Genomic DNA, 26578 nt, shown 5'->3' with positions numbered 1-26578 from the left:
ACAAAGGGGATGTGCTATCGTGCATAACCGCACATAACAACAGAGTGCTGAGCTGCTGGAGAGGCAGACATATCGATTGCTTCACAGGTTTTCATCCAGTTGCTGTTTTAGATTTGGATCGATCTACAATTTGACAAAAAAAAGAAAAGGTAACAATGCAGCTTAGTGTGAGCTGTGCTTGGTTTTCTACTGTTGACATGGGGCAGCAAGTCTTCTTCTCATATAAATAATGATAAAAACACAAAAGTCTCCCTCTCACACAGACACGCACGCACACACACACACACACACACACACGCGCGCACACAACAGAAATGTCACACGAGTTTCTAAAAACCTAGGAGACACATACAGTACATAATGTTGTCTGCATACATACAAATATACATATATGCAAATACACAAAAACAATAACCTCTCCATGTGGAATAATGGCATTTCTGAAAAATCTGAAATCATAATTTCATATAAAAATATATAAAAATAAAAGTAAAATCAAAAGACGTGTCACCTTAAGTGGTGAGAAAAAACAACAATCTCCATTGCTCTTCCACTGTGTGATGCATTGGCAACTCAATGGATCAGTGTCTTTGTGAACACACACACACACACACACCGTCTGTCCATGGGCTTCACATACATGTCCAGCGGTCTTTTTTCAAAAGCAGCCGCTGGATGAGTTTAATACTGGAGTGTAAAAATGTCCACAGACACAAAGAGAGGAATGAGATCCTTAACTCTCTGGCCAGCCAGCGAGGTAACATGAAAACTACACATTAATCTATCTATACACTAAGGGATCTCTGACTGCAGGGCATGGTGAATGCACGTTCACATGAAGAGGTCCGTGAACCCCTTCACCCCGATCAGTTCGTGGAGACCTGCGTCACTGTAGAAGAGTGGGCTGGTCCTGTCAACCCAGGCACATGTTCCTTCCACTTTTGTGTGTTCCTCTAACACTGCCGACCAACAGAAGTACTTCAGAGAACGCAAATGTTCTAGCACAAGAAGGTTAAGGTTTTTTTTTTTCTTTGTGTCCACTGTCCAGAAATCCTTGGGTCGGACACTTGAACACTGAACATTTGTGAAACCTTGTTTCTACGATCAAAACTATGATGTTTGAGAAGAACAGTACAACTCACGACTCCTTTTGCCTTTTTAAGTTCCATGAAAAAAGCCAGAGCGGTGCTCTGCCATGCTTTGTTTAGGTTGTTTGTCCTAAAGTTCTTCCTTAAATAGTTTCCTAAGTTTTCCATCATATTCTCATCTCATGATCAGGACTGTGGTCCAGCGAGGGCTCCCTGGTGCTGATCATGGATGCCGAGGGCCCTTGGTTGACTCCAAAGGGAGAGACAGCTGGAGATCGAGCCGCTAGCGGGGACAGAGAAGGGGAGAAGCTGGGGGACATCGCTGCTGATGAAATAGATCCCTCGTGACTGATCGGGGACCTGCGGAGTGAGGCCAAGTGGGGGAATGTCCGTCCAATCACAGGGACCTTGGGTGGAACTGACATGGCCCCCGGGTGAGCCACAGATGTGATAAGTGGCGGGGGATCGATTCTAGGTTTGGGATCCATTTTGGGCTTCGGCTGGAATGGTTGGCGAGGGTTCTGACTCTGCTGGGCGGTTTCGTCTTTCAGCCTGGCGATCTCCGTGAAGACATTCGCCAGAGGCTGGAACTGTGGGCACCAGTTGAGCAGGTAATCCCAGTTATAACTTCCACGGAGCTCCTCATCGCTGGCAACAATAGCTGTGAGGGAACCGTCCACCGCAGGTTTACCGTCCTCAGGGAAGGCATAATCCTTGGGTAGGGAGATGTTGAGGCCCCGGCCCACTCCCAGGTACCCACTTCCCTCATCTCTATAGACCGGGAGCTGGCCGGAGAGCAGGGTCCCACTGAGACTGCCTCCCAGTTTCTTTCCTTTGAACCAGGTGCTGCCCTCCAAAGCTGCAGGCTCACAGGAAATATCTGAGAGCTGGTCAGCATCCTGCTGGATTCCAGAGTCTGGTCCCCTGGCCGAGATGTGCTCCTGCATGGACGAGGTGATGGAGGCGACGCGGGGGTACTCGTTTATCATCCTGATCTCATCGTCCTCTGCTGCCTCAGCTGATCCTCTTCCACTGGAGTGAGATGGATCCAAAGAGCCTCCTCGAGTGTATGGGCCACCACCGGCTGTCCCCTGATCTCCAGCGTAGCCAGGCAGGGCTTGATGGTAGATCCTGTCCCCTCCAGGTCCCGAGCTGCAATCATCCAGTTTCTGCAGAGCGGTTCCTGACGCAGCATTTCTGTTTCCTGCCTCCTGCCCTTTCTTTCTCCTGCGTGACTTGACCAGGAACACCACCACGGCCATGACCACCAGCAACACAATGAAGCCGAGGGACACGGCGATGATGCTAATGAGCAGGATGTTGACATCAGTAGCCAGACCAAAGTTGGTGTTTGTGACGTCGATGGAGACCTGGGCCGTAGAAGTGCGAGATGAATCCAGAGGACTGTGAGCTTTCACGTCAAGAGTCATCAGTCTGGTTTCCCTTTTAGACCGGCCCGACCCACTGCCGCTGCTGCTGCTGCTGCCTGAGCTGTCCAGCTTGAGAAAAATCGCCCCAGTGGTTTTGTTTACATCAAAGAATGGAGAGCTGGTGGGAAGAGAGTACAGGACAATACCGTCCACCCCTCCATCCTCATCATTTGCTTGGACCTGGCCAATGCTCTGGCCTTTCTTGGCCCCCTCTGGGACTTCAAAGTTGAAATCAGGGGATGCAAAGACTGGGTCGTACTCATCCTCACCTGTGACAAACACTTGCACCGTCACAGTGGCGGAGTGGTTGCCTGAATCTACAGCGATTGCTACGAAATTAAAGGAGTTGACCTTCTCAAAGTCAAAGGCAATTTTGCTTCTGATTTCTCCTGAGTTCTGGTCCACGATGAAGCTGTCTTTTCCCACCCTGGACCGCTCCACCATGTAGTACTTCAACTGGCCATAAACCCCTGTGTCGTGGTCTATGGCGTGGAGAACGGTCACAGCTGAGTTCGCTGGTTGGTTTTCTCTGATACTTGCTGTAAGGACTTCCACTGGGAAGAACGGAACATTGTCATTGATGTCTTTGACCTCAACGACGACTGGAGCGAGCGCGAAGTGTCCCTGTCCGTCTGTGGCCTGAATGATGACGATGTGTGTGGGCTGGTGCTCACGATCGAGTGCTCGCTGAAGGCGCAAGGCTCCAGTCCACTGGTCCATGGTAAATAAGTTGACCTCATTACCAGAGCTAATAGTGTATTGGACCTCAGCATTGGGGGTTGAGTCTGGGTCTGAGAGCAAGACAACAACAAGAGGACAATCAATTAGCAGAGAGAAAAGGCAAACAAGTGAGAAGGGGAGGAAATCAGATACCTAGGCAGAAGAAGACGAAAATAATTTAGCCCACCTGTAGCAGTCAGTCGTATGATCTCGGTCCCAGCAGCAGCTCCCTCGCTCAGCGATACGGTGTACTCTGCTCTGCTGAACACTGGAGGGTTATCATTGACATCACCAATGGATATCACCGCAGCAACACTAGAGCTCCTCTGGGGAACGCCCCGGTCTGAAACTACCACAGTGAGGTTGTAAAGCGGCTTAGTTTCAAAGTCGAGCCCCTCAGCCAACAGCAGAGTCCCGACGGTTTGAAAGCCCCGGCCCTCCAGAAAGCGCACACTGCTCTCAATCTGGAACACATTTCCTTCATTTCCATTGGCGATAGCAAAGTCAAAGCCGCAATTTTCTCGAGAGAGGTCGCTGTCAAAGGCCTCGAACGTCAATACCGTTGACCCTGGAATGGTGTCCTCAGCGACTGTGGCCCTGCAGATCGAAGGATATTACATATGTAAAAGCAGCTGATGTAGTCACACCACAAAACACCTAGTATTTAATGAGTGTAGACTGACCTGTAATCAGATTGATGGAAGACAGGAGCGTTGTCATTGACGTCAGAGATTTGAACCTGGACCGTCGTCAGGGACGACAGTGAAGGCGAACCTCCATCACGGGCTTCAATGACAATACTGACTGACGGACGTTCAGGGTCGAACTCAGCTCTGTGACTGATGAACACGGTTCCTGGATATGAATGCAATGAAAGGAAGTCAGACATGCTGCTTTTACTCCAGGTCAAAAATGTAATATACAACACATTGCTTTCAATTAACAGTGGAAACCTGTTTAGTGAGCCAGAAAATATGTGGAGGGAAGTTAAACGGTTGCTTTACCATTGTTGGGGTCAATGTAGAAACCATCCTGTGTTGATGACATCACTCTATAGGTGATCTTTCCATTGTCTCCAGAGTCCCTGTCAGTTGCTGTTACTGTGACAACTGCACTTCCTGGGGGGGTGTGCTCTGCCAGAGATACCTGTGGTGCAATGACATTAAAAACAACACTTGAGCGATCTGTACAAAAAAACCACAAAAAAACAAGACAGCAGCTCTCATACTGTAAATACTGTAATAAAATCATCACGGTGAGAAGGTCAACACGCACTAAACATTACATTTTATATTGTAGTTCCTGTTTTTCCTGAACTAATGCTCATATTGAGGTCATTTCCTCGGACAGAGTAGTAAATATTATACACGCTCATCTCTAAAACTTTTCCCCAGTCAATATTAGGTAGTTAACTTCTATCACTCCCACTGCTCACATACTGAAAATGTACAGTACTTGTGCGTTGTTGTTTTTTTTACAATGTGTACATATATACGAATGCAATTTTACACTTCTCTACGAGGTAGTCTACTGGACAGAAACAGTTTATGAAGTGAATATAATTCCCCATGAAACTTGAAGACCTAAACTTTGAAGGCAAACGTATATTTCCTCACATAGGAATTCCCATAATGTACATTAAAGAGAAAAAAAAGTCAAAACGATTACTTGTGATACAAATGAATGTCAAGTGGCTGTTTTAAAAAGTGTTTGTAGGATTTAGCAAGATTTGCATGACAGAAAGTCTAAATTGTGTTTGTACAAAAAAATCCTACCTGGTAAAGATCATGGGTGAATGCAGGGGCATTGTCATTAATATCCTCCACCAGTATTGTAATGTTAGCTTCGGTTTGGTGCTGGCTGTCTGTGGCTCTGACAGTAACGGTGTACCACGTCTTCTCCTCAAAGTCCAGAGGGGCAGTGAGTGACACGCCTCCACTGTAGCGGTGGATCCCAAACTTTCCCATGGCTGTGGGGTCCAGCTGTAGGGTGTAGGAGAGGGCGGGGCTGGAGTCCACATCATTACCCGTCACAAGGGTGATCTCTGTGCCAATCAATGTGTCTGAGAGATGGAGAGAGACATTTAACAAAAACATGTTAGCTTTACATCCTTCGATGTGCACAGTGACAGAATTCCTTCTGTAAATTGAATCTACCTCCTTAAAGAAACCTATTTTAGATACATAACTAGAAAGCACAAATCTCCTGCAAATTTCCGGCAAATAAAATACTTACTTTCTGGAATGCGGACTTCCTTGGGCAAAGGAATAGTGGGACTGTTGTCATTCTGGTCAATTATAATCACTGTCAATGTGGCTGAACCAGCCAGTCTTGGACTTCCTCTATCAGTTGCTGTAACTACCAACCTGTTGAAGGACAAAATAAAGTATTTCATTCATTACATGTCATATTTTCAGAATTTATTAGTACTGGTGATGGGAAAGTGTAAAAGGAATATCAACATATGCATACAGTATGTCTTGATTTTACAGTATTACCTTCAGTTGCATATCAACATGTTGTTATGAAACATACAAAATGTTATGAGTAACAGCCACCAAGAGTTGGAAATTGCAGCTTTGATACATCTGGCATGCAGATCTTGGTTTGTAATGGTGCTTATATCTTCAGCAGACTATGTCAGCCTCCACACCAGCTATCTAAACACATCCTAGCTGAGTGAATATGATTCACAATGTGCTAGGTCTAATTTTTTCCTCCTATAGACAGTATGTTTCCTGTGTGTCTAAACGCAATGGACTTTTTTCTATACTTCACCATGCAGTAACAGTTATTGCAGGTAGAATATATATCTATCCTCGAAGTGTGCACATAGAACGGTTTATTGAGCCACAGGTCTGTTCTCACTTGGTCTGGGTAAATATCTCCCGGTCCATGATGGCCGCCGTGGTGATGCTTCCTGTCATCGGGTCGATCTTGAACAGGCCGCTCATGCCTGATGACTGGAGGGAGTAGGTCACCTGACCATTTTGGCCCTGATCAACATCCTCAGCAACCACCTGGGACAAAGATGTAGGGGAGGGATGAAAAAAGGAAGAGTGAGAATTAACTTCTACCCTCGGTGCATCACCAATGGACCAAGAAACAGTGTGTTTTTCTTGTGTAGTTTTTACATGTATTCATACCTGTATGATTGGCATTTCATATCCTTGTGCTTCCCTCATGTAGGCAACATAATTCTGCAGTTGAAAGCGAGGAAGGTTGTCATTGACATCCTGCAGGATCAAGTTAAAAGCCATGAAAGATGTGGAAGACATAGTTTCAGCCTTCACGACTAGACGGAGTCTGGGGGTGTCTTCAAAGTCCAGACCCTTGGAGCTGTGCACCCAGATTTCACCTGCAGGAAAAAAATGGGATTGGGAGGTGATCAAATCCAATCAAACTTATTGACAATTCGCAGTCTATATAACTTTTACTGTGAGTTTTACCTGATGAGGAGCTGATGGTGAAGGCCTGCCTTTTGTTCCCGCTGAAGAGGCTGTAGCTGATTCCTCTGCGTGTGCCATCAGGGTGTTGAGCCTGAGCCTGAGCCACGGCTGTGCCTGAATGTTGGAAGAACAACAACAAAAAAATAAAATATCTTTAATTCTGACAGCAGAGAAATCTCAAATTGATCCCTAATAACAATCTATTCATGTCAGACCTTTAACAGCGTTCTCCTGTAAGCTGACATCTCTGGCGTTCCTGGAGAAGCGGATGCCATTGTACTCCACCTCCTTCACGTAAATCACCACCACACCCTGCGCAGACTGAGCTGGGCTCCCCTGGTCCATGGCCTCCACGATTAACGTCCTCTGAGCCTGGGTGAGTTCTCCCAGCGGCTCGGTGGCCTGGATCTCCCCGGTCAGGGAGTTGATGCTGAAACCCTTCACTGGCATAGCGAAGCGGTAAAACACAGAGCCGTTGGCTCCGAAATCCTTGTCCTCTGCCTTCATGGTGGCTAGAACCCGCTGAGATCGCCTGCTGGACACCTCAATGATCAGTGGATCCTGGATGAAGAAAGGAGTGTTGTCGTTGACATCCAGGATGGTCACTGTCACCTAGGAGGGAAAAAAATCACATGTGAGTGAAGTGGGAATGTTACTGATAATGTAATGAGCATAAAAATACACATAAAATACTCTTAAATCCAGCATGAGAATCATAAAATCTGAGCATTTTTCAAGAACCTTATGTACCTGAGCAGAGCTGTTCCTGGGTGCAGCAGGTGAAAGGTCAACAGCAAACACCTGGAAGTTGTATGACGCAAATTTTTCCCGGTCCAGAGGTGCTGCTGTGGTGATACGACCAGTGTTCTCATCCACAGAAAACGCTCCATGTGTCTCTCGGCTAAGGAAGTACAGAACTTTCCCATTCAGGTCATCATCAGCATCTGTGGCTGACACCTGGGAACAGATGACAAATCATACAGCAAATTAAGCCATATGATTAAATTAATACCACTCACATAGCAACACATTTTCTATACTAGAAAAATCTAGTATATGACAGTGAGACCTCTGATACTCTTCATCCCAGTGTCTGCTCACCTCCAACACTTGTGTGCCCTCTGCAGCATCCTCTGATACTTCCACAGAGTAGCTGCTTTTGCCAAAGACAGGGCTGTTGTCATTGACATCCAACACTTTGACTTCCACTGTGACAGTGGTGCTGAGAGCAGGGCTGCCTCGGTCCGTGGCCACCACCTCCAGAGTGTATTCTGCCCTGGTTTCCCTGTCTAGGCCGCGCGAGGTAGACAGGGCTCCTGTGCTGGCATGCAGCTGGAAATCTCCATGAGGGTCTCCCGCTGAATGGAAAGAGTTCACGTGGCAGAGGAGAGAAAAAATTGTTAAGACAAGAACGTCTGTGCCAACTCTGTATTATGTAAGTTTGAATGTTCTCCAGACTGCACTATAACTGAAGCTGTAGTATTTACCATATGCAGCTCTGATCTCTCATAAGAAACAGAGCCATTTTAAAAGCAATGCATTACTCCAAATGCTGAATATATCCCATCTCTGCACACTGTATGTGCAGTGTCAAATATCACTATGTCAAAGTGTCAACTGCAATAATCTGTCAACAATCTATAAATATAAATGTGACCATGTTCATCCTGAAAAACACCAAAAATGGAAAAAATTCACTGTTTTTCACGAGACATTGTTATTTCACACAGCAGTCAGACCGCACAACAGCAATTGCAGTAATTGCGGTAAACTAAATCACTCATTAAATCCATTCTAATAAAGTTCTTGGGATAGACACACAACACTGTTTCTCACCAGTAATCCTGTATTCCAGCTCTCCACCAGGACCTGAGTCAGGGTCTGTAGCCTTGAGAAAACAAAGCTCAACAGGGGCCTGGTTCTCCGGCACATCCAGTCCGTACCACGGCTTCGCAAAGACCGGAGCGTTGTCGTTCACATCCTGAACCTCCACGCGGACCACGGCCTTGGCAAAGTTAGGAGGCAGCCCTCCGTCTCTGGCATACACTGATAAGAGATAGTTAAGATGATTAGATGCTGGATCCCATACAAACGTTTTAACTGGTGCACTGGAGATGCTCCATGGGAATAAATGGGCCCGAAGCTCCATCCGTATAGAAGAGGTCAAATAAAGTTGTGTGAAACAACGGATATTTTCGTACCAGTGAGAGTGTAGTGAACTTGCAGCTCTGCGTCCAGCTCCTTGGTGGTGGTGATGACCCCTGTCACAGGGTTGATGATGAAGCCTTCCTCGGTCACACCGCCATATGTCACTTGGCCATTAGAGCCTACATGAAAACACAAGGCAGACATAAAACCAAGTAAGAGGCTGGGCACACTACAAAACAAGCAATAAAGCAAAAAAAGAGCTACATTAAATGTAATAAGGAAATGATATGATGAATCCACAGCTGCATGTTGCATGGAGCCGTTAGCAAACCCTAATAAAAGCTCCAGAAACATAAGGCTCTGGACAATGACTGTAGCCACACATTTTCATTAATATGGGCTTGTGGTTTGTTTTAAAGTCATGTGGTTTCTCAAACACATTTATGTCTCTCGTTTAGTTCCCTGGCCTTCCTACCGGAGGCGTAAGTGCTGTGTATTAGCTAGACCTTTTAAGTTATTCCTCCTCCACTGCACTTTGAAACCTTTCTTCCTCTAACACTTTCATATCTTGACTTTGTTCTACAGCCTTTCTTCTTGAAATGATCTACAATTCTCTTAAGAGGAAAAAATGTGTTATTTGAATCTGCAGACTTTAATATATTATGGCATTATGAAGCAGGAAATCTGGGTAAAATACAGTGCGAGTACAGTTTGATTTTTCTGTGATAAAAGTCCTCTGTTACTGTAGGCATCCCCATACGGTCTTGTGGTGCCTCCAGTATGCCCATATTTCCTCATTATTGACTGTATGTATCCCATATGTTGTAATAACGCATTTAAACCAACCTTGATCCCTGTCAGTGGCAGTCACTGTCAACACTGTTGTCCCGGGTCCTCGGTTTTCTAACACCTGGGTCTCAAACTCAGCTCGCTGGAACACCGGCGCTTCGTCGTTGACGTCAATCACCTGAACACACAGGACCTGAGAGGTGGATAGCTGAGGTATCCCATGATCCTCTGCTACTATAGTCAGATTGAAGACTTCCTGCTCTTCACGGTCCAAAGCTTTAAGAATGGAGAGAGAACCTAGGAAAGAGGAAAATACAGAGAATAAGAACTTTCCTTGAGTACTTAACTCGAAATTTATGCCTGTTTGAATTATTTTGGTCTCCTAGCGCGTGTGCGCAAGTTTGTGTCCTAATGCGTTCAGATAGTTTTTGTGAACATGTAATTTGGAGTACCTGAGGAGGCAGTATTTGCAGCCCTCGGGGACCAGTAAAAACAAAAACCTTTACAGCTTTGCTTAATGAGAGTTTCCACAGTAAGCAAGATACAACACTTAGTTCATGCCAGCTCTTCACCTCTGGCACTTAAACCTTGGATTAAATCAGAGTGTGCTGCAGAGCTATATCAGTTCAAATATATTATTACTGCAATGCACAAGTGCAGGAATGTAAGTAAACACATGCAGTATCCAGACAACCTGGAACTGCATGGTTGCCAGCGAAAATCAACCTATGACCTCCCCTACAATTAACTTTTGCTTTTTTCCATTTCCCTCTGCAACATTACAGTATCTGTTCGCCTTTAAATCTGTTCAGCATTAGCCGGTGTGTGTATTTTATGTAAATGGAGTTGGTTCAGATACTGTAGTCTGTGATTCAGACTTCCACTGATCCTGGCTCCAGTTGCTCTCCTACCTTTTATGTCTATATCCCACACCCTCTGTCATCACCCTGACTACGAGGAGGGTCGGCCAACGTGAGAGGAAATATGAAATGAGTGTGTGTGTACTAGTTTGCAAGTGTACAAGTTTAGCTGGCATGCTGCGCCGGGGAGATGTGTGTGTGTGTGTGTAGCGCATTAATGCCACAGCAAACTGCCAAACACATACACCATGCGCTCACTGCTCCGTGAGGCTGTGGCTCTGATGTCTCTCTGTGAAGTTCTGCTCCCACGCCTTGGCCAAAAACACAGACAGATGCAGAACACTGGCTGCACTATATCATCCCCCACTGCAGCCAATTTAGTGTCACCGATGTAGTATCAATCACATGATAAAGGTGCTCTCTGTGGGAGAGACTTCAAATTTGCATTAAAGTTTATGTAAATTGTATCTGTGATCAAAGGGTCTGCAAAAATACAAAATATCTCAGGAAGTACGACCATAAATAATAAAAGGGAACACTGCTAATACTACATACTGGATGTCAGGTAAATGTGCATATTATCATGTTCCCATTTAATGCAGTGCCACATCCATAAAAGTATATGTAATGTTCTCAAACAACATGAACAAAATGTTTTATCTACTTTTGAACATACCGAGACATACTGTATAGGAAGCAGCTGTAATATGAAATAACAGAAATCTATTATTGGCAGACTAGACGTATAATTTATAGGCAGTAATCAGGCTAATGATACCCCCCATATTAGCCTGGCAGTTTGGTAAATGTCCCCACGTTCCAATGCTAATCTGTTGCTACAGCTAATATTAACCATAAGCTTAAGCCATAAGCACCACACCGTCTGAGATACAAACCAGAAGTGGAATCAGCCCCTCCTAACGCACCAGACACTTGACAGTAATGAAGTAAAGGCTTTCTTCCATCTGGAAGCTGCATTAAAGGTCTGTCTCATGGTTCCTAATCCCACCTCAACCAGGGCTGTGCACACCCACACCACCCTGCTCCAGTGATGAAGAGATTACACATTCACATATATAAGATATCAAAGGGCCGTCCGCGTCCCCAGCCCAAATAAAGATCTGTTCCCATGAAGAAATCCGTCAGGGAAAGAACACCAAAGCATCATTCAAGTGAAATATTACTCAGAGGCATTGAAAGATCATCTAGTAAAAGAGGGTTATGAGGGTTATGAGTGTTTTAGCAGTTGAGTCCCCGTAGACGCAGCACTTTGGTGGATAATTACGATCTCCTGGAAAGTTTTGTTCATCCAGGGGGCGTCCATGGGTGGGATGCTGATTATCTATCAATCATGAAACCCCATAGAAAATGAGCCACATACTATTACTACGTCCTGGAGTGTTAAATCATTCAAAACAGGATTTCAGACGAGAGTGCATGAAATGATGTGGTGATTTTTACCCTAACGTTGACTTGATGGAGTGTAAATTGGGTATAAATAGGGGAAATTCCCCCCAATGCCTTGTTATATGATTTTAGTGTTATTTTTTATGTTGTGTTAGCATAAAAATAAACTTACCAGTGTTGGGGTTCAGGCTGAAGCGCCCGGCGCTGTTTCCCGTCTGGATTCTGTACGACACACGGCCATTCTCACCCTCATCGTCATCTCGAGCCATCACGTACAAAATCACAAATCTGTCAATAAAGATAAATTATTAGCCCAATTTTAAGCTTGGCATCTAATGACTGAACCTAAAGTCAAAGTCACGGCTGAAGTGTGCATGAAGGTGGAGTGGCCACTCACCCCACAGGCTGGTCCTCCATGACGCTGACAGCAGATGGAGAGCTGAAGACCGGAGCGTTGTCGTTTTCGTCCGTCACAAACACTCGGGCAGTGACTGAACCCCAGCGCCTCTGAGAGGGATCCTCTGCCTGATCCGTGGCCCGCACCACAAGGTACAGGGAGGGTGTGGACTCTCGATCTAACTTCTGCCCCAGGGTCAGGACTCCAGTAGAGGGGTCTAGGGTCAGTAGATCAGGAGTGTCGGGCCAGTAGTGCTCCACCGAGTAACGCAGCTCGCTGTTGGGTCCACTGCCATCCTATAAAAGTAGAAAACACATGAATTAGAAAAATATTTGATCCAGTAATAAAAAAAATGGAAAATGGAAAAACCGGTAAATAAATAGAAATATCAAAAAGCAGATGAGTCATTTCAGTTTCCCACCTGATCCACAGCCTGGAAGGTGTATATGGAGGCCCCTGGCTCCATGTTCTCTGGGACCACGATGGTGACAGGGTCTTCTGTGAACTGAGGGGCGTGGTCATTGCTATCCTGCACGTTGATATCCAGCTGCACCAGGTGGCTGCTGGGAAACACCTGGGAGAAGTCGGACACCTCGATGTGCAGAGTGTACCTCGACCCCTTCTCGTAGTCCAGCTCGCGCACCAGGTACACGTCCCCCTTCAAACGGTCCACCATGAAGGTGCCGTCCCGGTCCGTCCCCCCCACCACCAGGTAGGTCACCTGGCCTTCCAGTATAGAGGAGTCGTGCTTGTCATGGGGACGGACGGTGCCGATGATGGAGCCCGGGTCAGTGCCTTCCACTGTGTTCAGGGTCATTGAGAGCATGTTGGGCTTGGGGGTGGACTTGGTGGAGCTGAGAACCTGAAGAAGAAAAACAACAACTTACTTCACTTAAAGGAGACATATGCCCACTTTCCACAAATTAAAATAGGTCCTAGGTGTCCTAAAGACATATCTGTGACCTGTTTTGGTCAAAATACCCCAAGGATCAAACATCGCAGCTCTTTTCATCCTCAAAACGGCCCTGTTCAGAACGGCTGGTTTCAGTGCCTGTCCCTTTAAATGCAAATGAACCACTGCTTGCCCCGCCCCTTCTACCAGTCCCAGGTAGGGGTGGGGTTATGCAAATTCGAATCCTAGTTACATCACTGGAAGACAACTGAGCTCGTAAAACTATGTGGATTTCAACCTATGGGAGCATGAAAATTACAGATTATTTTGTCAATTCTCACATTTTGGGGGCCAGAAGGCAAGACAAACACCCAAATATATGTTAAATAGCCTTCAAAAAGTGATATTTTATATGTCCCCTTTAATCATGATGATTCAGATTGCTTTCACTCTTCACACTCTACTTTACATCCTTGTCTTTAATCATCCCTATCCTCAAAACAGAGTGAGAGAAACCTTGAAAACATTTAAATCTATAGATTTAAAAAGTATTACTGTAACTAGGTGTAGGAGAAAAGTGTCAAGGCGAGCGCTGTGCTGTTCATGTTACTGGATCTTATTTCCTCTGGTATTCTGCAGACAATGCAGCTATACTGCTCTCAAACAGCCCATCCCTAAACACAGCCTTGGGCTGTAGCCTGTATCTGTTTTGTTGTTATTACTATAATAACCCCCGCAGGCATTTTCATTGTGCTTGAAGGCATTTATGTTCAATTCCTCCAGTAAATATCTTCACACTGTGGCATTCTGGCTTCGAGATGAGAGACGGGATTTGTGATCTGTGTCAAAATAATGGAGGGTGTGATGGGAGCGAAAACTGTAAATATTCCAGCTGAAATGATGCAGAGCAAGTAACGCAGCCTCCATCTGCAGCCGTGTGGTCAGATAGGGAACAAACACGTGCCAGGGGGCTTTCGCCACTCTGAGCAAGTTTCAGGGTTCAGTGTCGCTCTGGGACAGATCAAAAGAACTCTGGAGACAGCAAACATAAGCAGATTTGGTCTGGTTTCATCATCAAAAAAGGGGAAAAAAATCCATACACACACACACACACACCACCCTGTGCTTTAGTTACCAAGATCTCTTGCAGTGAATTGCATCTTTCTAGTGTCGGTGAGCATGAATAGAAGGGATAAACCTGGAAGAAGAGGATAATTCAGCCTCATGTGCTGACTGAAATGACTAACCCTACGCAGGCATTTGCAGCCATATTTCAATGTTGACAACTCCCTTTGTTTACAGAAAGATCAAAAATAGAAGCATGTCATGTTTTCTTTCTCTCTGTGTTTCTTTGTAGTGTTACAGCAAGCCAGTCCCAGTCCACCACAAAACAGAACGGGGCAGTAATTCTGAACTTCAAATGATATTGAAAACTCATTGCATTTCATTGTATTTCATTGCATTTCATTGAGGTTCATGGTGTTCAAGGCGTCTTTACGTGACAGGACTACAGGTGGAGAAACTCTTGATTCTTTTAAAGTCATTGGCAGAAACCATCAAACACCACAGGATCTCAGTTATCTTGAAGTGAAGCTTTTACTAAACAGTGCCAGAAACTGTACTACTTGTACTTTTTCCTTGCCTTTACCCAATGTCTTTTGCATACGAGCCAGCTAGCATGAGTGGCAAAGTACTTGTGGTGTACAACAATATCCCCGTGTCTGATTTCACCCACAGTCATTTGAAATGTTATCTCAAAATCATTATGTGGGAATGTTACCTCATGAGAGTGTTTGAAATGTGCCGTTACAGCGAGCATGTCCATCTGTGTGTGTGTGTATGTGTGCGCGTACTGTACATATCACTGCCTGCTACCGTACAGCAGTGTATTCCCTTTCTCTTTGTGCGATTCGCTGCAGCTGGCTCTCATCAAATCTCATCTGGGAGCATTTGATTCCAAGGTGCCTGTTTCCCCTCTGTCTAATCTCAGTGTCGCACAAGCAGGGTGCTAGCTACATCTGAGGCGAGTGCGCCTGCGGTAATTAGCATCCTTTTCCTCTCTGAAATCACATCACATAAAAAACACTAAAGCTAAAAGCTCCACAGTCAAAGCAAACCACCACCCTTCTCTGGCAAAATGCCTCAGTGGCAGACCGGTTTCTTTCCTGATGTCGAATTCCTGATATTGTATGTTGATATGCAGGGGATTGACCCTCCAACAGAAAGTTCAGAACAATAACTCAGAAAAGACCGGCTTCCTCCTGCAGCTCGGGGTTTCTCACCTTGGGTTTTGGTTACCCCACTAACCCTCGGAGCAGGAAACACACACTAGATTGGATAGATGATTTTTGTTTGTACAGGCCCAGGTTCAGTTTCACTCCTTCTCATATTTACCGCTCTTCCAATTCCTTCGCCAGTCATACTGATCGCTTTGTGAGCAGTTTGAGGAAATTACTCGCAGCAAGGAATGCAAAAGGACTGAGGTAATGTGTGCGTGCGACACTTTTTGGCTCGGTCGCCTTTGTTTAAAAACTGTTGAATGTCTCTCTGATATGACAAACATGTAGGTGTTTGTGCATGTAGGCTGCACATGGTTAGAAAATTCCTTTTTTTTTTGGTGTTTACCTGTATACGTAGCTGGCAGGTGGAGCTGAGGCCTGGCGTGCCGTGGTCAGCAGCTGTCACGGAGAAGCTGTACTCGGCCCGCTCTGCCCATCTTAAGGGGGAAGCTGTTCTCAGCTCGCCACTGTTCTGGTTGAGGGAGAAGCGCTCTGCTCTGGGGCCTTCAGACGATGCAGCAGATATGATATGCACAGATATCAGAGTAAATGTAAGCAGGATGAAATACTGTATAAACATACCAACTGGATGATGTGGATGTTGAGGGAGGCGATTACAATGTAGAAATGTGTGTGTAAGAGGATTTACAACACTTACCTGATAAAGAATAATATATGGTCCCATTCTCTCCCTCGTCCGGGTCTTTAGCCAGAAGCGTCCCGAGGACTGTCCCTGATGGAAGCCCCTCCATCACCTGCAGTTGAGAAGCACTGCCATATTAATGTCTTTCTTCAACATTGTTGATGTTTCATATCTTCCTATAATTATTTTTTCCTTGTTATGTTCCTGTTTCCTCTCTGACACGATAACTAATGTGAAAGGAAACAGAGAATTGTTGTTGGAACCTCCGGGGATAAGACTTAAGAGTCTGTCACGTATGATAAATATTCATTAAAGCAATCACACAGTGTTAGTTAAAGGATTTAGGAATTAAGTAAAAAAAAAAAAACATACTGCAGCTGAGCTCAGTGGCCCGTGTGCAGGCACTAACATACACTGTAAAACATGAATCCCCTAAAACAGCTGCATCTCTCTCTCTCTCTCCCTTCATTCTCACCTGAAGGAGCAGCTCCCTGTCCGGTCTGGCATGTGTGAAGCTGGGGGCGTGGTCATTTTCATCCAGTACGGTGATATGAGCAGTGCCGGTGGCGCTGCGAGGTGGCGTGCCCCCGTCCTGTACGACCACAACCAGCTGGTAACTGGACTGCTGCTCTCTGTCCAGGGCGAGGCGGGTACTGATCTCACCTGAAGAGGAGGGGGAACACACGTGAGCAAAGGTCTTAGCTTGCAAGGATTAAAGATTCATTAACATGTTAATTTAATTGACATGCAAAAATCATTAATTCATTCAAGTGGTGTCAGTGGTGTTTATCGAGTACCAGTACATTAATCACAATGAGATCCAGCAACAGGAAGGGTAATGAATGTCATTAAATCCTCTTTTTAAAAAAAGCAAAAGGTGTGTTCACCTGTTTGGGAGTTGATCTGGAAGTGTCTGTCAGTGTGCAGCAGCCTGTAGGTCAGTCGAGCGTTTAGTCCTGCATCTCTGTCTGTCGCAGACACTCTGCCAAAGCCGGTGCCAGCCAGCAGATTCTCCCTGACAGCCAGGAACACCCTCTCCTGGCTCAGTCTGGGGGAATTGTCATTCTCATCCGTCACTGTCACCCTGACAGTGGCGCTGCCAGTTCTCCCTGCCCCCCCTGGACCCGAGGTGGCCAGGACGGTTAGCAGGTACATGTCTTTGACTTCTCTGTCCAGAGAGCTGCGCACAAACAGCCACCCGCTATCTGGCATGATGCCAAAACCAGCAGCGTCTCCGTCAGGCCTGAGGCGGTAGGAAATAGAGGAGGATGAAGATGAGGAGGAACCACCGCCGTTCCCAGAAGCCTCCCTGTTGAGGGCTCGGACTTGGAGGAAGCGCGTGTTGAGGGGTGTGTTTTCCCGTAGCTCCACGCGATAAGTCAGGGTGTCAAAGTTGGGGCCTTGTGCGTCCTGCGCTTGGATGTGGACCACGAGGGTGAAGGTGGAGCTAAGCTGAGGGGCTCCACCATCCTTGGCAACCACCTGAAGGTCGTAGCGTGGCACAGTTTCGTACGACAGACTCCCAATCAAACGGACCTCCCCGCTTCCTCGGTCAACACCAAACGTCCTCTGGCCGCTGCTGCCCGCGGCTCCAGCAGAGACCAGGTCGAAGCTGAGCTGACCGTTGTGACCAGAATCTTTGTCGCTGGCCTGGATGCGGTAGATAACAGTCCCCATTTTGGTGATCTCGGGTAAAAGGAGGGACTCAGATGAGGAGGGGAGGAAGGTGGGGGCATTATCATTGATGTCTGAGATGGTTATGTGGACCCGGCTGGTTCCATACGCGGGAGGAGAGCCGGAGCGCGCCTGGATTTCCAGGTCAAGACTAGTGCAGGTCTCATGGTCCAAAGGAAGGGCTGTACGAATGGTACCAGAAGCACTGTCCACTGTGAAGTATCCATCAGGGTCTCCAGAAGAGATGGAGTAGAAGACATCCTTCGAGACACCTAAAACAAACAGTAGAAGAGCATGTCACAATTTCCAGGAATGTTTGGTATTCCATTTACAATTATATAAAACAGAAAGCAGCAAAAAGTTACACTTGAAAATGTGGAAATTTCTGGCATTTTTGTTAAATAAATGATAAAAAAAGATAAAATAAAATAATTTACTAAATGATTCACCACTTAGATATGAGAGAGCCTGTTGATTTTCACTCCTTTCCATCTGAGTGAATATACTCTGCACATAAAAAATTCACATGACACATCCAAACCCACTTTTAGTAGACAGGGATGCGGTGTGTTTATTCCAGCTCATATCTCATGTAAGTGTTAATGAGGGACTGTGTTCACTCAGAGCGGGTGAGTGTCTGGATTCACCGAAAGCCTGGTACAGCCACAACAGACAGAGATAAGTGCACTTCTGTCCACTACACCGCTGAGAACACTTCATCCTGACTCCCCCTCAGACTTAAAGCACCGTCCAAACCCATTTCACCATCATTAATAGTGAGAGAATATAAAGGTCCAGTCACAGTGAAAATAATCCCCAGTAAAGCACATGTTGGGTGATGGATGTGGTTTCTTAATGGTGTGCATGCTCTTGTTGCATGTGTATTTGTACAACTGCTGGAATGAGAGGTAGGGTATCATGCACTCTCCAGCCCATTAGTGCATTTCTGTCCTGGTACTTGTCAGAAAGATGGAAACATGTAACACACATAAAACATGTTCCCTATGCTGAGGTATGTGAAGTTAATTGATAAAAAAAAAGCAAGTCTGCAATGACGTAGGGGTAGAACAACACACACAGGCATACGAAACAGTAGAGCAAAAAGGACAATAGGACATGAGCGTCCTCAGGTGTCCTCACCTGTCTTGGCAGCAGCACGGACCACTCCCACCGCCGTCCCCCTCAGAACGTCCTCGGTCACGGTGAAGAAATACTGCGCCTGTTCAAACACAGGAGACGCCACCGAGCCTCCCACCACGCTGACGTTCACCCTGGCATTGACTGGAGCCGTCAGACCACCGCCATCCTCGGCTGATATCACCATGGAGATAACGGTGTTGGCTTTGCCATGGAGCGAGCGGGAGAGAGAAATCACACCTGCAGAGGAGGAAAAATAAATAGAGACGGAAAGTTACTCCATATCCATTGACACAAAAGCAGAGAACATTAATTACAGAATAAACTGTTTGAGGTTTAAAGGTTTCAGCTAAATTGGATAACAGGCACAAAGATTGTAAAACTTCATTAGACCTAAGAAAATCTGTCTGGACCGTCTGAAGAGTGCATGAAATCAAAGAACCTCTCCCGTCTTTTCTTCATTTTTACCAAGTTAGAAGCTACTTTTATCAGTTAACATGTGATTTAAATGAAACCACATGAAATCACATGAATTATCACTAGTGAGCTTTTTGTCTCACCAGTATTATCTATGACTTTAGTCATGGGTTCATGTTATGTGATTCATGTGGTATAAGAAACTCAGTTACTACAACAGCAAAACTGATTTTTCAATTCCGTGAAACATGAAAAATGTGATAAATATGGTTTAGCTGAAGCTAGCTGTAATCATCTAACCTCAAGTAGCTAGCCGCAACTGGCTAATTACTGCAATTTAGTTTCCAACTGTCTTTTTGTTTGTTTGTTTTGTTATTTTGACACATTCCAATGGTGCAATGTAAAAATGTGGTAATAACACAATTTCAACCATATGAGCATTTACTATGTTTTGGCTTTGTAGGGCAGAATAGCTTAATCTATATTTGTTAGGCATGTGGGATACAAGCTTTTTTCACTGGTTATTGTGTCATAATACACACACATACTGTACACAGACGCACACACACACACACACACACACCTGTGTCCTTGTTGAGGGTAAAGAAAGTGGAGGCTCCTCCAGGTACTGCGCGGTAGGTCACCCTGCCGTTTTCCCCAGCATCTGGGTCATTGGCTGTTACCTTGACGACGGAAGTTCCTGGGGCGCTATGAGTACTGAGACTGACCGTGTAGAGGACTGGATAAAAGGTGGGCCGGTTGTCATTAATGTCCACCACTGAGACATGCACTCGGGCTACTGAGCTCAGACCACCCTGAAAAGAGAAAGAACATTTATTTGAATTAGATTAGAGTCAAGATTTTCATACCAGGAAATGTCAGCAGTGGTCACTACAGCTGGCTAATATTCAAATGATGTCATGGACCTTTGGACTATAGTCTATTGAAATAAAAGGAGGCCAGATCATAAGACTGGACATTAAAATCCTTCCTTCCTCCCTTCCCACACAGCATTTCCCTAAAGACAACATTCAGTTTGTTTCCTATCCCTCGGTGACGGCGACAGTCCAGGACTTTCATGTTGTGGAACCATGACAATAGATTTATGTCGCACTGTAAAGACGAAGCAGCTGTAACGGAAGACAGAGAGATGAGTTCTCGGGTGAAGATCCCTGAAATGTGGAGCCAACCAAACGCTCTATGCATTTGTCCCCGAGTTGAAGAGTTTGCACTCATTACACTGCATCTGTGGGCTTTAGTTTTACAAGACCATTAAAAACAGGGATAGCCGAGACGAAGGGAACAGACACCAGCTGGCTCAAGCGCGGAATGTGCTGCGGCTGCAGGGGAAGATGCATTGCAGGGGTTGGGTGGTGAATTATAAGCCTGAATTCAATCTTTACCTGAAGTGAGACAACAAGAACAACAGTATAACAATGGCTATGTAGTTACGTATTTCTTTATGTGATGCAACTACACACAAGAGAAAGAAGGCTTTATCGGATTTAAGCTCATCTATTGTGATTAATTTATGCTATGAATGTGCATTTGTCTATTGGGATGATGCTTGAGCAAACAGAGTATAAATGTGATCAGGTGAGGATATATTTAACTTGAATTATATTATCCGATAGCAGAAGCTAATTGAAATAGACTGTTTAAATGGATCTGTTTCCCTACTTCTTTACGTTTTTCCCCTCCAGCGCGCTCTCTGTTTTCCTCTGATTGCTTTGCCATGCTGTTGCGGTTCCCCTTGATTTTTTTTTTTTTGAAGACACTGGGTACAGGACAGGATGCTGTCTTCTTCAAACATATCCCGAATGTGTCTTTGATCAGATTTATTTTCCTGCAGCTGTATACATCTTTAATTTGCTTTCAGCCCGAGGCTTTGATCCAAGAGCATTACACACTCAGTGGCTAAAGTGTTTGGTCATGGAGCAACACAAAGAAGTGACTTTAGTCTAGGTTGACTCATTTCAGTTATGATAAATTGGCTTGTACTGTATAGGGATGTTTTTTAGGGGAACACACTTATTGCTTTGTTATGAAGCTACCACCACAAAACAGTTTTTTCTCTCCAAAAGTAACACAATCTACCTACCACAACGTTGAAAGCTCACTAATTAACACCTTATATCTTGCTTTCTCAATCTGTACAAAACCCCAAGTAGAAAACAATACAATGTGGTTTTATGGGGGGTTGTTATCTTGGTTCGCTAGCTGTTTCCCCTCGGTTACAGTCTTCGTGCTAAGCTAGTCTACTGACTGTACCTTATTTATCGCTCAGACGTAAGAGGGGTATTGATGTTCTCATAACACCTGCCAAAGAAGTGAGTTATATTTCCTAAAAATACAAAGTTAATTTGTTTGGGAGAGTTAAAAGGTACAGAACTACAAAACACTTTATTCCTCATGGTTAAGGGTAGAAGTGTTCTTACGCCATCTGTTGCAGTGACAGTCAAGTCAAACTTGTCCAGTCCTTCATCCCGGTCTAGAGTTGTACTTGTGCACAGTTGACCCGTCTCCTTGTCCAGGGTGAAGTATGTCGGCACCGCACTACCGGAGCCCGAGCCCAGGGTGTAGGATATGGCACCAAAGGAACCCCGGTCCTCATCTGTGGCTGACACCTGAGGGAAAAGAGGCATGAGGTCAGTGAACCATCCAGAACTGTGAGCCATAAGGATCACATAAACACACCGAGCTGGTTCCCAAATCTGCGTGAAGGAAAACCTACACATGTCATGATTATTATATACGAGCTAAGGGCCTTTCTGTTATCACAATAATGTCCCATAATACAGTCACCTCATAAGCCCATACATCTGCACTTGTCCAAATATCACACACCATAGCACTACTTGTTATGATTTCCAGAGCACTATAAAAAAAGAAAGAAAAGAAAGAAAAAAGACAAGCATCTGTGAGAGCAATTCACTCCTTTAGAGTGTGTAAAAAAAAAAAAAAGGATGGATCTCCCCTGTGGTGTGTTTGTAAAACTGGCAAAGGAACAGGTGGGGCGGTGTTACCATGGATACACCAGGAGGAGAGGAGAGGAGGGGAGAGGAGAGGAGAGGAGAGGAGAGGAGAGGAGAGGAGAGGAGAGGAGAGGAGAGGAGAGGAGAGGAGAGGAGAGGAGAGGAGAGGAGAGGAGGAGAGAGGAGAGGAGGAGAGAGGAGAGGAGAGAGGAGAGGAGAGAGGAGAGCACTGACAGGTTGTAAGTTGGGGTCAGGGGTCAACAGAGGCACTTTAATGAATGTTGGAAGGTCAAGAGAGACGACCTGCCTTTCCCCTGACATCTAAATGAGATGCAGACTTACACAGACTGTTAGAGCCAATAGGCCTCCATTTTCCTCTTACAACTGACTTCAAACCGTTTACACAACAGTCAGAGTTCTTGACCTTAATCTCTGACCCATTACGTCTCATCTCAACATCCTTCTTTCTACTGCACATACACAAAAACACACCCACACAAATATACAATGTATAATAACATTGTAAAATGTCCTTGTAAAACACAAAAGGGAAATGTCCTCTGGTGCTCTCAGCTCCTGCCTCTGACTGAAGTTTTACACTGGTCCATAACATTGTTTGGTGGCGTTTATGGTGCTTGTTTTAAGTAGCAGTCTACCTCAGATCTGCAAAAACCTTGAAGGCGAGCCAAGATCCAGGGGGGCTCGTGATATCAGCCCCCTCCCCTGTCATACAGTCTCTTCTCAGAAGGAAACATCTGAATCGTTTGATTTCACAATGACGAAGGACATTTCAGGCGTGTTCTTTCGAGTCCAAATGAAAGATTATTTCATAGCGTAGCAAATGTGCAGGTCACAACTTCTCCATGAGAGCATTTTGGAGTTGTTGGATCGTGTATTTGATGCGTTTGATGAGGGACAGGGGACATGTACCATTCACCTCCATTGTGTTCACTGAGCAGCTCGCATCTCTGCCCCGCAGATCTCAAAACAACATGCACCGACAATTACTACGACTATAGGGATTATGGCAATAGGCAAATTTGCCAAAATGTTGAACTATCCCTTTAAGATAAGAGTTTCAATTAAAATGGACAGAGGTAAAAACATACATTTCTCCAGTCTATGCTCGTCAGTTAATGATTTCATCATACGTCTGAATCTTTCATCTGAACTCATCCCAGCCTTGAACCCCACAGAGCACAGGACCACCATCGCAGACATCCGGCAACAACCTTCCTTCCGTCCCACCAGCACATGTCTTCACCATTACATTTACCTACTGACTATAGACAGTCAGAAATACCACCACCTTGACTCACTCTCTTGGTCCTATAGGACATTAAAACATGAGATTATTAGAGCGGCACGTTCCGGGTTTTTCAGTCGCATTGTTGCTCTGGCTCGACGGTTGTGGTTGTGGTCGTTTGGGGAGGGGGAGGGAGGTCAAACTGTACGGCCTACATTTGGTCAGTGTTTACAGCTGGGGGTTTTAGGTCATTGCTGGGACTTCCTATAGAGTACAGTGTTGAGACTGACACTATCTTTAGGATCTGGGCTCATGTCTGGGTGTTCCTCATATCTGTGATGGATTAGCCACCTGTGGTGATGAGAGCTGGATGAACGCGTACATGATCTCTCTCTCTCCGTCACACAGACTTGCATATATGATGACCCCATCCTTTTCACTAAATCTAATTAAGGCGATTTAAAGCTCCATGACCGCCCACCTGGTCACAGGGTGACTTCATCGACACTAAAGTCTTTAGATCACAAACGAAGCCACAGCAGAGGTTTTTCTCCTATGGATGAGGAAGCAAACGAGACATGGCTGTGTTTGTTAGTTTTATGTGAAATACAGGCCTTGAACAAAGTATGTATATGTAGTTTGAAGTGGAGGCTTGGACTGGAAAGGTCTTGTATAAGGGCTGGGAACAAGAAGAGCGGCAGGACATCGATTCTCCACGCGCTCTAAAAATTCAAAAACGCTCAGCGGTATGGATTCTTCATGCTGGAAAATATGCAATACAAACACAAGGAGGGTTTACTGTAAGAAAATGTCTACTTGGAAACATTTGGGGCTATAAAATACAAGATGCAATGATTTGGGTTTTCCTGCTGCAACATACGCCACACAGCACAGAGGTTATGTGGTTCAAGTCAAAAACAGGCAAAGTGACAAAACAGACAAAACTCCGTGGATGAAATACATGACAGATTTTGTCAGAGTACAAGAGTTTGAAACGTGAAGCAGAAGAAAACTACATCAAACCTCCTGAACACAGGAGCTTATAAGAATCAACTCTGTCATCGGTACATTTCCCACCTGTCAATCCATCTGACAGTAAAGCACCAATGTTCAGTTTCCACCGCTCGGGCCAGCCGGTGGGATCAAACTGACATGCTGGTTTTGATACCAAAAACTCCTCTTGCAGTTTGTTGCCTATTCTGTACTTACAGCACACATCTCAGCTATGAAATAAAAAAGAAGCAGTTTCGAAGCCAACGAGGTAATCTAGTAAACACACACATACACGTACAGTACACACACATGACTGTGTCTCCTTAAATCAAGAGATCTGGGCCAGATGAGGGTGTTTGCCAGGGAGAAATTCCTCCCACACTGGTTCCTGTTCTCTCATCCATGACGGGCCAGCCAGCCTCGGCTCTGCACACCTATTCCTCATCGTACTCCTCCGGAGGTATCACGCTGTGATAAACACACTACATAGCAACACAAACACAGACCGCAGCCCATACCTGTCAACATCTAAGTCTCTCTAGCTCTTCAGCGTACCCCATGCATGCATTGTGCTTGTGATATTTGTGGTTATAAAGCCATATGGCTCTTCAATATTTACACAGATTCTTGGAGGAGGGTGCGCTGTCGGTAGCAGGGTGGTCTGATTGTTAGAAGGTCTGTTTTTTAGATGAAAGGTCAAAAGTTTGGTCTGATTGATTTTGTAATGCTCGAGAGCAAGACACCGAACCCCTTAAGTGCCTCATTACCCACCATAAGTTGTGTTGGATGACGCAACATTTACAGATATAAGCCGCAGAAGATAAAAAGAAATCCTTATCCTGTTGTGGTCAATATTATATTAAAGTGCCATAATGGTGGTTTTGCAAGTTGGTTTCCATGTGTTATTGGAATAGACTGAAACTAATGGCTGTCTGGAAGGTGGCAAATGTAGCAATGCTACATCATTTATAGTTAATGGGCTAAAAAAAAACTTGCATAACGGGCAAAGCGTTTTTTTTGTGTGGGAGAAGTTGATATCTCACCTGACGCCACTAAATTTAGAAGTGTGTGGAGAAAACATCTGGTAAACACAGCGTGGAGCAGACCAGAGGTAACAAAGTGATTAAGGTTACTGGAACCATTAGTTAATTCTCTCCAGGGAAATCAGCTGTTGCTATGAAACGTCAACGTGAGGTCATATCCATATCAGTTTGTTGAAATCCATGATCTATGATCAATGATCTAATGATCCAACATAGGCATAAGTTTTCAACTTAGGTATTTTCCAGTTTTGTTTTGTTTTTTGGCAGGAACATGGTAAAAACATGTCTTCCCTGCAGGCTAACTTGTGATAGAGATAAGAGATAAAATGATTTTCCTTTCCATCACTGGAGACAACTCTTGGCGAGCAGGACCTAAGTTACAGTAGGTGCTGCGTTTCTTCTAAACTGTAAATCACTATTAACGCTAACGGGAGCTAGCAATAGCAAAACTTACATATAGCACCTCTAGAGTTGATCATCATTTTTAATATGCAGTATCTGGGGAACCAGCTGTGACGTTTCCTTCTGAACTTTGATCATGTGCGCTGGCCTTTTCTGAGCTTTTATCAGTGGAAAAATCATCAGAACCCGGCCCGCCTTTAAAATCCACTGCTCCGGTTTAACGTCTGCCAACCATCTGAACTTGTAATACATGCAACATAAATTCATCCAGCATGCCTTCAGCTTTAGATTTTCATACAGTACCTTGATTTACACATAGTGCAGTTCATTGACCAGCTACTATATATCTGTGAAGAGACGTAGTGTAAGTCCTATACACAGTGGGTCAGCCCAGAAAGGACTATGTGAAAAACAGTCAGGAAGAGCGTGCAGAGTATCGGATTCAGCCAGGACTCAGGCCTGGAGTTTTTCGCCCATAGAGAGCCATTCATCCCTGGCTGGGACAGAAGAGGAGCAATCACTCACTGGAGCATTAGCAAAGATCCAGACCTCATCACTCATTTGCCTCACAAACTCTCTCTCTCCTTCC

At 45.1% G+C, this 26578-nt stretch overlaps 1 protein-coding gene across 1 annotated transcript in view; it reads right to left on the bottom strand.

Moving 5' to 3' along the window:
* Positions 1-635: 635 nt before the first annotated feature.
* dchs1b (dachsous cadherin-related 1b) overlaps positions 636-26578 on the bottom strand; it is an 85387-nt gene continuing 59444 nt past the window's right edge. Inside the window, exons 5-29 of the mRNA XM_083987203.1 lie at positions 21769-21957; positions 19914-20145; positions 18917-19153; positions 16990-18048; positions 16578-16765; positions 16118-16214; positions 15806-15963; positions 12710-13150; positions 12289-12584; positions 12064-12179; positions 9682-9921; positions 8889-9014; positions 8524-8733; positions 7789-8045; positions 7438-7644; positions 6903-7299; positions 6688-6801; positions 6385-6596; positions 6107-6258; positions 5474-5604; positions 5014-5300; positions 4243-4384; positions 3922-4093; positions 3426-3835; positions 636-3309 (exon numbers count right to left, since the gene is read on the bottom strand). Of these exons, the coding sequence (XP_083843329.1) occupies positions 1256-3309; positions 3426-3835; positions 3922-4093; positions 4243-4384; positions 5014-5300; positions 5474-5604; positions 6107-6258; positions 6385-6596; positions 6688-6801; positions 6903-7299; positions 7438-7644; positions 7789-8045; positions 8524-8733; positions 8889-9014; positions 9682-9921; positions 12064-12179; positions 12289-12584; positions 12710-13150; positions 15806-15963; positions 16118-16214; positions 16578-16765; positions 16990-18048; positions 18917-19153; positions 19914-20145; positions 21769-21957 (8124 nt within the window). The 3' untranslated portion in view covers positions 636-1255. The remainder of the gene's footprint in view (positions 3310-3425; positions 3836-3921; positions 4094-4242; positions 4385-5013; positions 5301-5473; positions 5605-6106; positions 6259-6384; positions 6597-6687; positions 6802-6902; positions 7300-7437; positions 7645-7788; positions 8046-8523; positions 8734-8888; positions 9015-9681; positions 9922-12063; positions 12180-12288; positions 12585-12709; positions 13151-15805; positions 15964-16117; positions 16215-16577; positions 16766-16989; positions 18049-18916; positions 19154-19913; positions 20146-21768; positions 21958-26578) is intronic.

Source organism: Trachurus trachurus (assembly GCF_905171665.1).
Source record: "Trachurus trachurus genome assembly, chromosome: 14".
NCBI classification, from domain to species: domain Eukaryota; kingdom Metazoa; phylum Chordata; class Actinopteri; order Carangiformes; family Carangidae; genus Trachurus; species Trachurus trachurus.
Note: the sequence above shows the minus strand (reverse complement) of the source record. Positions and strands in the feature narration are given on the sequence as shown.